Below are 17,500 nucleotides of genomic sequence, written 5' to 3'. Positions count from 1 at the left end.
TAACAAATTATTAAACAACAGTAAAATAACAATGGTGAGGCTATAAGGGGGTACCGGTACAGAGTCAGTGTGGAGGCTATATACAGGGTGTTACGGTACAGAGTCAATGTGGAGGCTATATACAGGGTGTTACGGTACAGAGTCAATGTGGAGGCTATATACAGGGAGTACCAGTACAGAGTCAATGTGGAGGCTATATACAGGGAGTACCAGTACAGAGTCAATGTGGAGGCTATATACAGTAAGGGAATACCCCCCTGATTTGTACAAAAATGAATGTCAAAATATTGGCATTGGACAAACCATGTACACGATGTCCAATACCACCCAAAGCGGCGTTGATTCGTGCAAAGTATATGGCAAATGCCATATGGCAATTGCCAATTGTAACACCTCAAAAATCCAACAGGGGGCGAGTGCGCTCCACCTGGGTTTTTCATATTGGAAATGCAACCCAAGTCAACATCCAAAAGAAAAATTTTGAAAAAATGATATTTTTTTCAAAAACGTTTTACCCCTTAAAAAAGTGCTTTCTGGGCCTTTTTTTGAATTTCTTTCGCTTTTTTTGTCAATTACACATGTGTAAGAACTGTATGAATATACTTTTGTCCAATTTTGATATCAAATTTTTTTTTTTTTAATTACATGCGCATAAGGCATATGTTTTGTCCATTTGCAATATGATTTCATAGGAAGTCAAAAGTCAAAAGTCAAAAATGTCAAAATTTGGTAAAAAACTTCACACATCCTTAAAAAAGTGCTTTCTGGACCGTTTTTCAAAATTCTTTCAATTTTTATGTCAATTACACATGTATAAGAACTTTATCAACATACTTTAGTCATACTTTATTATCATTTTTTTTTTTTTTTTACTAGTGCATAAGGCATATGTTTTCTCCATTTGGAATATGATTTCATAGGAAGTCAAAAGTCAAAGTCAAAAGTAACGATTTTCCTCCGTGCAACTGGTGATCTGAAATGTGCAACTGGTGATCTGAAATGTGCAACTGGTGATCTGAAATGTGCAACTGGTAACCCAAAAAAAAATAATTTGATTCTATGTTTCCTTACTTTTTCAAAGTCACTGTGCATTTGCAATATGTTTTAATGGGCAGGTACCATCACGAATTTGTCATGCTATAAAAATCCTGCAGGAATGTGAAATTGACTGGCCCGATGAACTCGGGATGGCTTTGCAGTGATTCTGGGTCATCTCAATCGCTCGTTTGGGTTGATTTCAGAATGTCGCTTTTGGTGATGTTTTTTCACTATAGAATCATATTGCAAATGCACGTGCAACTGCTCACCCAAAAAAAAAATGTTTAGATTTTTTTTGTTTATGTTTCCTTACTTTTTCAAAGTCACTGTGCATTTGCAATATGTTTTTTCACTATAGAATCATATTGCAAATGCACATGCAACTGGTCATCCCCCCAAAAAAATTTTAGATTTTTTTTGTTTATGTTTCCTTACTTTTTCAAAGTCACTGTGCATTTGCAATATGTTTTTTCACTATAGAATCATATTGCAAATGCACATGCAACTGGTCATCCCCCAAAAAAATTTTTAGATTTTTTTTGTTTATGTTTCCTTACTTTTTCAAAGTCACTGTGCATTTGCAATATGTTTTTTCACTATAGAATCATATTGCAAATGCACGTGCAACTGGTCATCCCCCAAAAACATTTTTAGATTTTTTTTGTTTATTTTTCCTTACTTTTTCAAAGTCACTGTGCATTTGCAATATGTTTTTTCACTATAGAATCATATTGCAAATGCACATGCAACTGGTCATCCCCCCCAAAAAAAAATAGATTTTTTTTATGTTTCCTTACTTTTTCAAAGTCACTGTGCATTTGCAATATGTTTTTTCACTATAGAATCATATTGCAAATGCACATGCAACTGGTCATCCCCCCCAAAAAAATTTAGATTTTTTTTATGTTTCCTTACTTTTTCAAAGTCACTGTGCATTTGCAATATGTTTTTTCACTATAGAATCATATTGCAAATGCACCTGCAACTGGTCACCCAAAAATAAAAATTTTGGATTTTTTTTGTTTATGTTTCCTTACTTTTTCAAAGTCACTGTGCATTTGCAATATGTTTCAATGGGCAGGTACCATCACGAATTTGTCATGCTCAAAATTTTTTAGATGTATTTTTTTTTGTTTCTTACTTTTTCAAAGTCACTGTGCATTTGCAATATGTTTTTTCACTATAGAATCATATTGCAAATGCACATGCAACTGGTCATCCCCCCCAAAAAATTTTAGATTTTTTTTGTTTATGTTTCCTTACTTTTTCAAAGTCACTGTGCATTTGCAATATGTTTTTTCACTATAGAATCATATTGCAAATGCACGTGCAACTGGTCATCCCCCAAAAAAATTTTTAGATTTTTTTTGTTTATTTTTCCTTACTTTTTCAAAGTCACTGTGCATTTGCAATATGTTTTTTCACTATAGAATCATATTGCAAATGCACATGCAACTGGTCATCCCCCCAAAAAAAATTTAGATTTTTTTTGTTTATGTTTCCTTACTTTTTCAAAGTCACTGTGCATTTGCAATATGTTTTTTCACTATAGAATCATATTGCAAATGCACGTGCAACTGGTCATCCCCCCCCAAAAAATTAGATTTTTTTTGTTTATTTTTCCTTACTTTTTCAAAGTCACTGTGCATTTGCAATATGTTTTTTCACTATAGAATCATATTGCAAATGCACATGCAACTGGTCATCCCCCCCCAAAAAAATTAGATTTTTTTTGTTTATGTTTCCTTACTTTTTCAAAGTCACTGTGCATTTGCAATATGTTTTTTCACTATAGAATCATATTGCAAATGCACATGCAACTGGTCATCCCCCCCAAAAAATTTTAGATTTTTTTTGTTTATGTTTCCTTACTTTTTCAAAGTCACTGTGCATTTGCAATATGTTTTTTCACTATAGAATCATATTGCAAATGCACATGCAACTGGTCATCCCCCCAAAAAAAATTTAGATTTTTTTTGTTTATGTTTCCTTACTTTTTCAAAGTCACTGTGCATTTGCAATATGTTTTTTCACTATAGAATCATATTGCAAATGCACGTGCAACTGGTCATCCCCCCCAAAAAAAATTAGATTTTTTTTGTTTATTTTTCCTTACTTTTTCAAAGTCACTGTGCATTTGCAATATGTTTTTTCACTATAGAATCATATTGCAAATGCACATGCAACTGGTCATCCCCCCCAAAAAAATTTAGATTTTTTTTGTTTATGTTTCCTTACTTTTTCAAAGTCACTGTGCATTTGCAATATGTTTTTTCACTATAGAATCATATTGCAAATGCACGTGCAACTGGTCACCCAAAAATAAAAATTTTTGATTTTTTTTGTTTATGTTTCCTTACTTTTTCAAAGTCACTGTGCATTTGCAATATGTTTCAATGGGCAGGTACCATCACGAATTTGTCATGCTCAAAATTTTTTAGATGTATTTTTTTTTGTTTCTTACTTTTTCAAAGTCACTGTGCATTTGCAATATGTTTTAAAGGGCAGGTACCATCACGAATTTGTCATGCTATAAAAATCTTGCAGGAATGTGAAATTGACTGGCCCGATGAACTCGGGATGGCTTTGCAGTGATTCTGGGTCATCTCAATCGCTCGTTTGGGTTGATTTCAGAATGTCGCTTTTGGTGATGTTTTTTCACTATAGGATCATATTGCAAATGTACAAGAGTCAAGTGGACAAGAGTCCATCAGTCAATTAGATATCATTCTGACCACCAAACTGATACAAACTGACACCAAACCCACTTTTTCCAACTCGTTTAGTAGCCAACTATTACATACTTCAGAGCTGGCCCAAAATTCACAACCCCTTCGGTTCAAACCATAAAAAAACCATAAAACACGTAGTTACGTTCTAGCTGCGGGTCCATTTCTTATGTTATGTGTTGGCCTAGCTGAGGCGACCCCGAATCCCAAGTTTCGGCTCGATAGGTCATTTGGTGTCCGAGAAAAACCCTAATTGGTGCTGAAAATCCACTATTTTCCATGACTTGCTACGGGGTCCTTGAATGAGCTATTGGACAGAAACGTTGGGGTCTGTCTATATGGGCCGAGACGTTTGCAATGCACCTAGTCTTGCGACTCTGGGACATTTCTAAATGTCGTCATTTTCGTGATGCAAAAATGAATTGAAGTTATTTCAAATGTACGAGGCTGTTTCTCGGTCCGAGAACCTTCTAGAGCCACGTAACTCACCACGCACCATCTACGGGAGGTCTAGAACAGGTTTCTAAAGTTTCGGAACTCTAGGTCCGACGGTTCTTTTTTAGCTCCAACAAAGCTAACTATTGGAGCCTGTGTCTGTCTCTACGCACCCCAATACGTCCCTCCTTCCAAGTTGTGTTTTAGTGTGATTTTTTTTTCCTTTGAATTTTTTTGGGAAAAATGACTGATTTACAGTTCATGGGGGTTGCCTAATCACACATATGAAGTTTTGGAAAGATCAGACTTTTTTAACCCTTCGAAACAGCCCCTGAGACACCAATTATGGCACTTCCGGTTGGCACAGGAAGTTATAAATCAACACATATCCTCATTGGGGTATGCTGTTACAGAATCCTGAGTTTTAAGTCCTTACGTTAAGAATTGACTGATCTACACAGGGTTGAATGCACTATGTCTATCAAACTGCATGCAGTGTATGGGTAAACACTTTTAGGGGCATTTTAACCACTTCCGGTTGGTCCAGGAAGCTTAGAATCAACACAGGTAGACCTCATAGTGGCCTGATGGACTGGTACCGAAGACAGGTTCATACGGCATTCATAACCCACATAGGCCTCAGGTTGAAATTAGGGGTGCAGGCAATGTATTCCTATGGGGAGAGATGACACTGTAATCTGTGAGATCAAAAAACACTGTTTTACTGTTAAGGGTTAATGCCACACGGTCAAGGTTAGGCTTGTTCAGATCGGGAGGACCTTAGGAACATTCATGTGGTGCAATTTTTCTTCTCACTCTAACGGTTCTCTCACTGTCACCCAAAAGCAAATGACATTGTGGTGCAGGCTTCATTTTGGGCCTACTATTCTAATGCTCGCTGCGCCTAGACCGAGCGAGCTACGGTCAAGCGGGATATCTCGCTGAACTCGGTACGGCCTAGGGATTATGGTAATGCCATTTCCTGCTCTCTGTGTCTTTAAGCACCGCACTTTATCACTCCATCCTTCCTGTGTGTGTGTGAGGGAGCTTTTCTTTGACATCTGTTGGGATTAATGACTGATTTACAGTTCAGAAGGGTTACCTAGTCACACATATGAAGTTTTGGAGAGATGTGACTTTTTTTAACCCTTCGAAACAGAGAGTGTGACCCAATTAAAGGCACTTCCGGTTGGCACAGGAAGCTATAAGTAAACACATGTCTTGATTTACATAGCCACTTACAGAATCCCGAGTTTTAAGTCTTTACGTTAAGAATTGACTGATCTACACAGGGTTGAATGCACTATGTCTATCAAACTGCAGGCAGTGTATGGGTAAACACTTTTAGGGGCATTTTAACCACTTCCGGTTGCTCCAGGAAGCTTAGATTCGACACAGGTAGATCTCATAGTGGCCTGATGGACTGGTACCGAAGACAGGTTCATACGGCATTCATAACCCATATAGGCTTCAGGTTGAATTTTGTGGTGCAGGCAATGTATTCCTATGGGGAGAGATGTCACTGTAATCTGTGAGATCAAAAAACCCTGTTTTACTGTGAAGGGTTAATGCCACACGGTCAAGGTTAGGCTTGTTCAGATCGGGAGGACCTTAGGAACATTCATGTGGTGGAATTGTGCTTCTCACCCTAACGGTTCTCTCACTGCCACCCAAAATCAAATGACATTGTGGTGCAGGCTTCATTTTGGGCCTTCTTTTTTTCAAGTTTGCTGCACTCAGAACGAGCTACGGTCAAGCGGGGCGTCTCCTTGAACTCGGCACAGTCTGGAGACTATGGTGATGCCATTTTTTGTGTTGATTTCAGAATGCCATTTTGGTGATGGTCCCTCTCCGTTTAAACATATTGCAAATGTACAAAAGTCAACTAGCAAGTCAGTGTCCATCAGTCAATTAGATGTCATTATGACACCAAATGGATATCAATTGACACCAAACCCACTTTTTCCTACTCATTTAGTAGCCAACTATCACATATGTCAGAGCAGTCCCATAATTCACAGCGCCTTTAGTTTAAAACATAATAAAAAGGTAAAACACATAGTTACGTTCTAGCTGCGGGTCCAGTTCGGACATTATGTGAAGTCCTATGTGAGGCGACCCCGAATCCCGAGTTTCGGCTCGATAGGTCATTTGGTGTCCGAGAAAAACCCTAATTGGTGCTGAAAATCCACTTTTTTCCATGCCTTGCTACGGGGTCCTTGAACGAGCTATCGGACAGAAACGTTGGGGTCTGTCTCTATGGGCCGAGCCGGTTTCAATGCACCTAGCCTTGCGTCTCTGAGACTTTTCTAAACGTCGTCATTTTCGTAATGGTCAAAATGAATTGAAGGTATTGCAAATGTACGAGGCTGTTTCTCGGTCCGAGAACCGTCTAGAGCCACGTAACTCACCACGCACCATCGACCGGAGGTCTAGAACAGGTTTCTAAAGTTTCGGAACTCTAGGTCTGACGGTTCTTTTTTAGCTCGAACAAAGCTAACTATTGCAGCCACTGTCTGTCTCTACGCACCCCAATACGTCCCTCCATTCAAGTTGTGTTTTAGTGTGATTTTTTTTTCCTTTGAATTTTTTGGGGAAAAATGACTGATTTACAGTTCATGGGGGTTGCCTAATCACATATATGAAGTTTTGGACAGATCAGACTTTTTTAACCCTTTGAAACAGCCCCTGAGACACCAATTTTGGCACTTCCGGTTGGCACAGGAAGCTATAAATCACCACATATCCTCATTGGGGTATGCTGTTACAGAATCCTGAGTTTTAAGTCTTTACGTTAACAACTGAGTTATTTACGGAGGGTTTAGTATGTGTGTGTTATTTCAGAAAATCATAGAAAATCACAGAAATCTCGCAGAGCTCCGCAGCACACTTTAAAAAGATTCGTATGAACACCCTGCAACTGGATCTGTAACCGTTGAAAAAAAAAAACGCCTATTTGTGACCATTGCCAAGTTGTCATTGTTCCGTTTCTCTTAAATGACGATAGATAAATGGCTGGTTCTTTTTTTATTGACACCGGAGGCTCCTTGACTTTGACCTGAAGTGGAAAAATAATTTCTCTATTTCCATTTAGGACCTTTAATCCCAGAAAAACGGCCATAACTCAAAAACCGTCGAGGCCTAGACGCCATCTTGTTCGGGGCCAACTGCCCATTATGCCAAACCTACGCTCACCGAGTTTCGGCTTCGAAATATTTTCCGTTTTCGAGATAAGGCCCCGTCGTGATTCGTGATGTTTTGCCAAATTGCCATATGATTCCGTATGCCCTCTTGTGGGAAATTCCGGGATAGCGGAAAAACGGTCCAAAACTTGTTTATTTTATAAAACGGAAACCGAATGTCCGACAAAGTTCATTTGATGACTTCCCGGTAGGTCTGGCCCTACCGCACGGCCCGACGCCGACCGCGAATTTTACAAACGATTTCGGACGTCTAGTAAGGGACCGTACATTTGCAATATGGACTTTCTCACTGATCATACACGAAATGCCGAAATGTTCCCTTAAGGTATGGGAGTACCAGTACAGAGTCAATGTGGAGGCTATATACAGGGAGAACCAGTACAGAGTCAATGTGGAGGCTATATACAGGAGGTACCAGTACAGAGTCAGTGTGGAGGCTATATGGGGGTACCGGTACAGAGTCAATGTGGAGGCTATATACAGGGTGTTACGGTACAGTCAGTGTGGAGGCTATATACAGGGAGTACCAGTACAGAGTCAATGTGGAGGCTATATACAGGCAGTACCAGTACAGAGTCAATGTGGAGGCTATATACAGGAGGTACCGGTACAGAGTCAGTGTGGAGGCTATATACAGGGTGTTACGGTACAGAGTCAATGTGGAGGCTATATACATGGTGTTACGGTACAGTCAGTGTGGAGGCTATATACAGGGAGTACCAATACAGAGTCAATGTGGAGGCTATATACAGGGAGTACCAGTACAGAGTCAATGTGGAGGCTATATACAGGGAGTACCGGTACAGAGTCAGTGTGGAGGCTATATGGGGGTACCGGTACAGTCAATGTGGAGGCTATATACAGGGTGTTACGGTACAGTCAGTGTGGAGGCTATATACATGGAGTACCAGTACAGAGTCAATGTGGAGGCTATATACAGGGAGTACCAGTACAGAGTCAATGTGGAGGCTATATACAGGGAGTACCAGTACAGAGTCAATGTGGAGGCTATATACAGGGAGTACCAGTACAGAGTCAATGTGGAGGCTATATACAGGAGGTACCGGTACAGAGTCAGTGTGGAGGCTATATGGGGGTACCGGTACAGAGTCAATGTGGAGGCTATATGGGGGTACCAGTACAGATTTAATGTGCGGGGACACCGGTTAGTTGAGGTAATTGAGGTAATATGTACATGTAGGAAGAGTTAAAGTGACTATGCATAGATTATAAACAGAGAGTAGCAGCAGTGTAAAAAAGGGTTCTGGGTAGCCCTTTGATTAGCTGTTCAGGAGTCGGAAGGTTGGAAGATGGTAAGAAGCCTCTTGGACCTAGACTTTGCGCTCCGGTACCGCTTGCCGTGTGGTAACAGAAAGGACAGTCCAAGACTAGGGTGGCTGGAGTCTTTGACAATTTTTAGGGCCTTCCTCTGACACCGCCTGGTATAGAGGTCCTGGATGGCAGGATGCTTGACCCCAGTGATGTACCCTCTGTAGTGTCTTGTGGTCTGAGGCCGAGCAGTTGAATCACATTGAAGGAGATGTTGTTGTCCTGGCACCACACGGCCAGGTCTCTGACCTCCTTATAGGCTGTCTCATTGTTGTCAGTGATCAGGCCTACCATTGTTGTGTCATCGGCAACCTTGATGATGGTGTTGGAGTCGTGCCTGGCCATGCAGTCATGAGTGAACAGGGAGTACAGGAGGGGACTGAGCATGCACCCCTGAGGAGCCCCCGTGTTAAGGATCAGTGTGGCGGATGTGTTGTTACCTACCCTTACCACCTGGGGGCGGCCGATCAGGAAGCAGTTGAGCAAGCTGTTAAGGAACCTTTTGGACCTAGACTTGGTGCTCCGGTACCACTTGCCGTTCGGAAGCAAAGAGAACAGTCTATGACTTGGGTAACTGGAGTCTTTGACAATTTTTAGGGCCTTCCTCTGACACTGCCTGGTATAGAGGTCCTGATGGCAGGAAGCTTGGCCCCAGTGATGTACTGGGGCATACGCACTACCCTCTGCAGTGCCTTATGGTCAGATGCCGAGCAGTTGCCATACCAGGCGGTGGTGCAACAGGTCAGGATGCTCTCGATGGTGCAGCTGTAGAATTTTTTGAGGATCTGGGCACCCATGCCAAATCTTTTCAGTCTCCTGAGGGGGAAAAGGCGTTGTTGTGCCCTCTTCATGACTTTCTTGGTGTGCTTGGACCATGTTAGTTTGTTGGTGATGTGGACACCAAGGACCTTGAAGCTCTCAACCTGCTCCACTACAGCCCCGTTGATGTGAATGGGGGCGTGTTCAGCCATCCTTTTCCTGTAGTCCACAATCACCTCCTATGTCTTGCTCACGTTGAGGGAGAGGCTGTTGTCCTGGCACCACACTGCCAGGTCTCTGCCTCCTCCCTATAGGCTGTCTCATCGTTGTCGGGGATCAGGCCTACCACCATTGTGTCACCAGCAAACATAATGATGGTGTTGGAGTCGTGCTTGGCCACGCAGTTGTGGGTGAAAAGGGTGTAAAGGAGAGGACTAAAACCCCGGAGGGGCCCCAGTGTTGAGGATCAACATGGCAGATGTGTTGTTGCCTACCCTTACCAGCTGGGGGCGGCTCGTCAGGAAGTCCATGATCCAGTTGCAGAGGGAGGTGTTTAGTCCCATGGTCCATAGCTTAGTGATGAGTTTTGTGGGCACTATGGTGTTGAACGCTGAGCTGCAGTCAATGAACAGAATTCACACTTTTGTCCAGTTGGGAAAGGGCAGTGTGGAGTGCGATTGAGTTTGCGTCATCTGTGGATCTGTTGGGGCGGTATGCAAATTGAAGTGGGTCTAGGGTTTCAGGGATAATGGTGTTGATGTGAGACAGGACCAGCCTTTCAAAGAACTTCATGACTACCGACGTGAGCATTACGGGGTTTAATTAGTGTTCAGCGGATGTTGCCTGTAATCCATGGCTTCTGGTTGGGATATGTACGTATGATCACTGTGGGGACGACGTCGTCGAGGCACTTATTGATGAAGCAGGTGACAGAGGTGGTATACTCCTCAATGCCATTGGATGAATACCAGAACATGTCCCAGTCTGTGCTAGCAAAACAGTCCTGTAGCGTTGCATCCACGTCATCTGACCACTTCCGTATTGAGCGAGTCACTGGTACTTCCTGCTTTAGTTTTTGCTTGTAAGCAGAAATCAGGAGGATAGAATTATGGTCAAATTTTCCAAATGGAGGGGCGAGGGGGAGCTATGTACACGTCTCTGTGTGTGGAGTAAATGTGGTCTAGAGTCTTTTTTCTTCTGGTTGCACATGTGACATGCTGGTAGAAATGAGGTAAAACTGATTTAAGTTTGCCTGCATTAAAGTCCCCGGCCACTAGGAACGCCACTTCTGGATGAGCATTTTCCTGTTTGTTTATGGCCTTATACAGCTGGTTGAGTGTGGTCTTAGTGTCAGAGTCAGTTTGTGGTGGTAAATAGATGGTTATGAAAAATATAGATTGGTAGATAGTGTGGTCTGCAGCTTATAATGAGGTACTCTACCTCAGGTGAGCAATACCTTGAGACTACGTTAATATTAGACATTGACACACACTCCCACTTCTCGTCTCACCAGACACAGCTGTTCTGTCCTGCTGATGCATGGAAAACCCAGCCAACTGTTTATTATGTGTTGTGGTTCAGCCACGACTCGGTGAAACATGAGATGTTACAGTTTTTAATGTCCCGCTGGTAGGATAGTCTTTAATGGAGCTCATCCAGTTTATTCTCCAGTGATTGTACGTTGGCCAATAGAACGGATGGTAGAGGCGGGTTACACACTCGCTGACGAATTCTCACAAGGCACCCTGATCTGTGTCCCCTACATTTCCTTATTTTCTTCATGCGAATGATGGGGATTTGGGCCTTGTCTGGGATCAACATTATATTATTCACGTCAGACTCATTAAAGAAAATATCTTTATCCAGTTTGAGGTGAGTAATCGCTGTTCTGATATCCAGAAGCTCTTTTCGGTCAAAAGGGACAGTAGCCTCAACATTATGTACAAAATAAGTTACAAATAGGGGCCTCCCGGGTGGCACAGCGGGGGGGCTTTACGTGGCTCATCGTGCTCTAGCGACTCCTTGTGTAGGACCGGGCACCTGCAGGCTGACTTCGGTCGTCAGTTGAAAGGTGTTTCTTCCGACACATTGGTGCGACTGGCTTCCGGATTAAGCGGGCGGGTGTTAAGAAGCGTGGTTTGGTGGGTCATGTTTCGGGGAACGCATGACTCGACTTTCGCCTCTCCCAAGGCCTGTTGGGGAGTTGCAGCGATTGAGACACGTTACAAACAATGTGAAAAAACACACAAAATAGCACAGTTGGCTAGGAGCCTGTAAAATGGCAGCCATCCCCTCGGCTCCAATCTGAATATCATCTTGGTCTTGAATAATAACTTACCTGTTCTAGAAAACAGGGTCCTATCTAGGTAGTAACTTACCTGTTCTAGAAAGCAGAGTCCTATCTAGGTAGTAACTTACCTGTTCTAGAAAGCAGAGTCCTATCTAGGTAGTAACTTACATGTTCTAGAAAGCAGGGTCCTATCTAGGTAGTAACTTACATGTTCTAGAAAGCAGGGTTCTATCTTGGTAGTAACTTACATGTTCTAGAAAGCAGGGTCCTATCTAGGTAGTAACTTACCTGTTCTAGAAAGCAGGGTCCTATCTAGGTAGTAACTTACATGTTCTAGAAAGCAGGGTCCTATCTAGGTAGTAACTTACATGTTCTAGAAAGCAGAGTCCTATCTAGGTAGTAACTTACCTGTTCTAGAAAGCAGAGTCCTATCTAGGTAGTAACTTACCTGTTCTAGAAAGCAGAGTCCTATCTAGGTAGTAACTTACATGTTCTAGAAAGCAGGGTCCTATCTAGGTAGTAACTTACATGTTCTAGAAAGCAGAGCCCTATCTAGGTAGTAACTTACATGTTCTAGAAAGCAGGGTTCTATCTAGGTAGTAACTTACATGTTCTAGAAAGCAGGGTCTTATCTGGGTAGTAACTTATATGTTCTAGAAAGCAGGGTCCTATCTGGGTAGTAACTTACATGTTCTAGAAAGCAGGGTCCTATCTCAGACAGGTGTGGTTCCTCGTTGTTGTATTGTTTCTCCAGGTCTCTAACGAAGCCCATCTGGAAACGGTAGATGTCCTCGATGTTCCCAAAGATCACCCTCAGCTGGTCATCGTTAAACATGTCTACCCTCTTCCTACACTGACGCAGGTAGCCCTGGAAGAAAGATAATTATACATACAGTAGGATGGGGATGAGCAAAGGATTGTGTGTGTGTGTGTGTGTGTGTGTGTGTCTGTGCTCATGCTTGTGTGTGTGTGTCTGAGTGTGTGTGTGTGTGTGCTGGTGTGTGGGTTCCCACATTTCAACATATTTTCCTGTACTCTCCCATATATCCCTGGAGAGAATCATGAAAGCAGATTGAGTCTAGTTTTAAACACTACCTCTATAATCAATTCACCACAGTTAGACTACTGCTATAATCAATTCACCACAGTTAGACTACTGTTCCAAGAGAGCTCACGTACCCCTGCATGTGTGTGTGTGTTTGTCGGTTTGTGTGTGTGTGTGTGTATGTGTGTGGTGTATTGTGTGTGTGTGTGTGCATGCATGCGTTTTCCCAAGTGTGCGAGTAGGTGTGTGTGTATGTATGCGTGTGCACGTATGTACTGTAAGTGTGTGTACCTCACAGATGTCCTTGAGGTGTTTGATGTAGTGTCTCTCTGTGCTCATAATCTCATTGATGACGTTGGCTCTCATCTGGTCACGGTTCTGAAGCGGCGAGCCCAGGCACAGGCAGTCGTTGGTCGGATCCAGGTGACCGTTAGCCATTTCACTGGTCCCCTCCACAGGCTCCACCCCCCCATCCTCCTGGTTCACCCACAGCTGAGGAGACCAACACACATACTCCTGAATGGGAGATAAAATGATGACTATATACTACTACTATCAGGGGGCTTTAACACAGAAAACATCACATCTCTTAGTTCATCTCTTCCTCTTCCAGACATCTTTTAATCACTTGTTCCAGTTTCAGCTTGTAGTTGCCAGCTCTGGGGCTCAGAGGAGAGTAGACAGAGGGACAGAGACAGAGGGACATAGACAGAGGGACAGAGAGAGAGAGAGAGACAGAGGGACAGAGGGACAGGTACAGAGACAGAGGGGATCTTTGTTCCAGCATTGAGCTGTAGACACACTCACACATACATCCAAAACACACCGCTCAGCTTGAGGTAGGTTAGAGTTAGGTTAGAGGTAGGTTAGAGTTAGGTTAGAGGTAGGTTAGAGTTAGGTTAGAGCTAGGTTAGAGTTAGGTTCGAGGTAGGTTAAAGGTAGGTTAGAGTTAGGTTAGAGGTAGGTTAGAGTTAGGTTAGAGGTAGGTTAGAGGTTAGAGGTAGGTTAGAGTTAGGTTAGAGTTAGGTTAGAGCTAGGTTAGAGATAGGTTAGAGGTTAGAGGTAGGTTAGAGGTAGGTTAGAGGTTAGAGGTAGGTTAGAGTTAGGTTAGAGCTAGGTTAGAGTTAGGTTAGAGGTAGGTTAGAGGTAGGTTAGAGGTTAGAGGTAGGTTAGAGTTAGGTTAGAGGTAGGTTAGAGGTTATAGGTAGGTTAGAGTTAGGTTAGAGATAGGTTAGAGCTAGGTTAGAGGTAGGTTAGAGGTTAGAGGTAGGTTCGAGTTAGGTTAGAGCTAGGTTAGAGGTAGGTTAGAGGTTAGAGGTAGGTTAGAGGTAGGTTAGAGTTAGGTTAGAGTTAGGTTAGAGCTAGGTTAGAGTTAGGTTAGAGGTAGGTTAGAGGTAGGTTAGAGGTTAGAGGTAGGTTAATTTTAGGTTACAGGTAGGTTAGAGGTTAGAGGTGGGTTAGAGTTAGGTTAGAGGTAGGTTAGAGTTAGGTTAGAGGTAGGTTAGAGTTAGGTTAGAGCTAGGTTAGAGTTAGGTTCGAGGTAGGTTAAAGGTAGGTTAGAGTTAGGTTAGAGGTAGGTTAGAGTTAGGTTAGAGGTAGGTTAGAGGTTAGAGGTAGGTTAGAGTTAGGTTAGAGTTAGGTTAGAGCTAGGTTAGAGATAGGTTATAGGTTAGAGGTAGGTTAGAGGTAGGTTAGAGGTTAGAGGTAGGTTAGAGTTAGGTTAGAGCTAGGTTAGAGTTAGGTTAGAGGTAGGTTAGAGGTAGGTTAGAGGTTAGAGGTAGGTTAGAGTTAGGTTAGAGGTAGGTTAGAGGTTATAGGTAGGTTAGAGTTAGGTTAGAGGTAGGTTAGAGCTAGGTTAGAGGTAGGTTAGAGGTTAGAGGTAGGTTAGAGGTAGGTTAAAGGTAGGTTAGAGGTTAGAGGTAGGTTAGAGTTAGGTTAGAGCTAGGTTAGAGGTAGGTTAGAGGTTAGAGGTAGGTTAGAGGTAGGTTAGAGTTAGGTTAGAGTTAGGTTAGAGCTAGGTTAGAGTTAGGTTAGAGGTAGGTTAGAGGTAGGTTAGAGGTTAGAGGTAGGTTAATTTTAGGTTACAGGTAGGTTAGAGGTTAGAGGTGGGTTAGAGTTAGGTTAGAGGTAGGTTAGAGTTAGGTTAGAGTTAGGTTAGAGCTAGGTTAGAGGTAGGTTAGAGTTAGGTTAGAGTTAGGTTAGAGGTACGTTAGAGGTAGGTTAGAGGTAGGTTAGAGTTTAGAGGTAGGTTAGAGTTAGGTTAGAGGTAGGTTAGAGTTAGGTTAGAGGTAGGTTAGAGGTTAGAGGTAGGTTAGAGTTAGGTTAGAGTTAGGTTAGAGGTACGTTAGAGGTAGGTTAGAGGTTAGAGGTAGGTTAGAGTTAGGTTAGAGGTAGGTTAGAGAGGATCAGATGCCTGGTACAGTAGCCAAGCCAACACCTGATGATGAAACACTGTGTGCCTACTGAACATCTAAGAGGCGACGGTTGTAATGCCAAACACACGACGCCATGCAGCTTCACAACAACAAGCAGAGAGACGGGTGGAGACAACTGGTGCTACTGTGCTAATGTGCTACTGTGCTAATGTGCTACTGTGCTAATGTGCTACTATGCTAATGTACTACTGTGCTAATGTGCTACTGTGCTAATGTGCTACTGTGCTAATGTGCTACTATGCTAATGTACTACTGTGCTAATGTGCTACTGTGCTAATGTGCTACTATGCTAATGTACTACTGTGCTAATGTGCTACTGTGCTAATGTGCTACTGTGCTACTGTGCTAATGTGCTACTGTGCTACTGTGGAAGAGGGTGCCCCCAAATTGTACCATATTCCCTTTATAGTGCACTACTTTCAACCACTATATAGGTAAAAAGGGTGCCATTTGGGACGCATCGTGGAGGAGAAGACTGCGGTACGAAGACTCAGTTATAAACAAACTATAAAAAGAGTAAAAAATGTAATATATAAAAAAAGTAGTAATACAGAAAGGAGAAGGCTGTAACTTCTCTATAAAATATCCTGTTGAGATGATTCCCAATCTTGTGTCTCAGGTTCTGGAAACGTTAGATGTGCGTTGGTTGATTGGTTGGGTAATGTTTGGGAGACTTTGCGTTGGCAGACTGAGGCGGTGGGTGGTGGGTGGAGTATGGCTGGGTGGTTGATTGGTTGGGTAATGTTTGGGAGACGTTGCGTTGGCAGACTGAGGCGGTGGGTAGTGGGTGGAGTATGGCTGGGTGGTTGATTGGTTGGGTAATGTTTGGGAGATGTTGCGTTGGCAGACTGAGGCGGTGGGTGGTGGGTGGAGTATGGCTGGATGGTTGATTGGTTGGGTAATGTTTGGGAGATGTTGCGTTGGCAGACTGAGGCGGTGGGTGGAGTATGGCTGGGTGGTTGATTGGTTGGGTAATGTTTGGGAGACTTTGCGTTGGCAGACTGAGGCGGTGGGTGGTGGGTGGAGTATGGCTGGGTGGTTGATTGGTTGGGTAATGTTTGGGAGATGTTGAGTTGGCAGACTGAGGCGTTGGGTGGTGGGTGGAGTATGGCTGGGTGGTTGATTGGTTGGGTAATGTTTGGGAGATGTTGAGTTGGCAGACTGAGGCGTTGGGTGGTGGGTGGAGTATGGCTGGGTGGTTGATTGGTTGGGTAATGTTTGGGAGATGTTGAGTTGGCAGACTGAGGCGTTGGGTGGTGGGTGGAGTATGGCTGGGTGGTTGATTGGTTGGGTAATGTTTGGGAGATGTTGAGTTGGCAGACTGAGGCGGTGGGTGGTGGGTGGAGTATGGCTGGGTGGTTGATTGGTTGGGTAATGTTTGGGAGATGTTGAGTTGGCAGACTGAGGCGTTGGGTGGTGGGTGGAGTATGGCTGGATGGTTGATTGGTTGGGTAATGTTTGGGAGATGTTGCGTTGGCAGACTGAGGCGTTGGGTGGTGGGTGGAGTATGGCTGGATGGTTGATTGGTTGGGTAATGTTTGGGAGATGTTGCGTTGGCAGACTGAGGCGTTGGGTGGTGGGTGGAGTATGGCTGGGTGGTTGATTGATGACGTGGGAAACGCACCTTAGACGTAGTGTTTTGGAACCGAGGAGTTGCTATGGGGTTGATATAGAAAAGCTGTTTTGTTTGGGGTTGAGGAGGGTGGGGTTCGACCTTAGAGAGAGAGAATGACAGAAACACACCGGTTCACTCAATGCCTGGCTCGACTCAATCGCTCGGGGTGGTGGGGAGAAATTGATTCAGCCCCTGGACATGGAGTTGTCAGGGTTGGGATGGCCATTGGGGAGTCTGGAGAAAGCCTTGACTTGGTAATGTATGGAGCCTTTACTCAGTTAAGTAGCCTTTACCAGGTAATGTATGAAGCTAACAGGAAGTGAACTGTGCTGGCTTGGATTTCACACTGTTCAGCAGGGTTTCAGCTACTAAAGTAAATGTGTTACCAGGCCAGTATAGCTCGGCTCGGCTTGGATCGGCTCGGCTTTGCCCTACAAATGAGGGATCTTTATTTGATCACCCTGTTACAGGAGAACTTAAAACTTAAAAGAAAAAAAATTCAAACTTAAAACGTTGTCATTTATATTTTGACTTGATTTTCCCCAAAAATGTATCCATTAACTATAATCCACATAAAAATCCACATTTCCTGTTGCTGCAGGATTATTTTTCTGCTGTTAGC

At 43.1% G+C, this 17,500-nt stretch overlaps 1 protein-coding gene across 2 annotated transcripts in view; it reads right to left on the bottom strand.

The window, feature by feature from the left end:
- The window catches only part of LOC139390599 (rho guanine nucleotide exchange factor 9), a 47,519-nt gene that overhangs the window by 20,375 nt on the left and 9,644 nt on the right, over positions 1–17,500 (bottom strand). For both annotated transcript variants that reach the window (XM_071137823.1, XM_071137824.1), the window contains exons 3-4: positions 13,120–13,320; positions 12,472–12,651 (exon numbers count right to left, since the gene is read on the bottom strand). In XM_071137823.1, coding sequence (XP_070993924.1) covers positions 12,472–12,651; positions 13,120–13,320 — 381 coding nt within the window. The remainder of the gene's footprint in view (positions 1–12,471; positions 12,652–13,119; positions 13,321–17,500) is intronic.

The sequence above is a fragment of the Oncorhynchus clarkii genome, chromosome 31 (genome assembly GCF_045791955.1).
Source record: "Oncorhynchus clarkii lewisi isolate Uvic-CL-2024 chromosome 31, UVic_Ocla_1.0, whole genome shotgun sequence".
NCBI classification, from domain to species: Eukaryota; Metazoa; Chordata; class Actinopteri; order Salmoniformes; family Salmonidae; genus Oncorhynchus; species Oncorhynchus clarkii.
The sequence above is the reverse complement of the archived record's forward strand: the minus strand, read 5'-3'. Positions and strand labels throughout refer to the sequence as shown.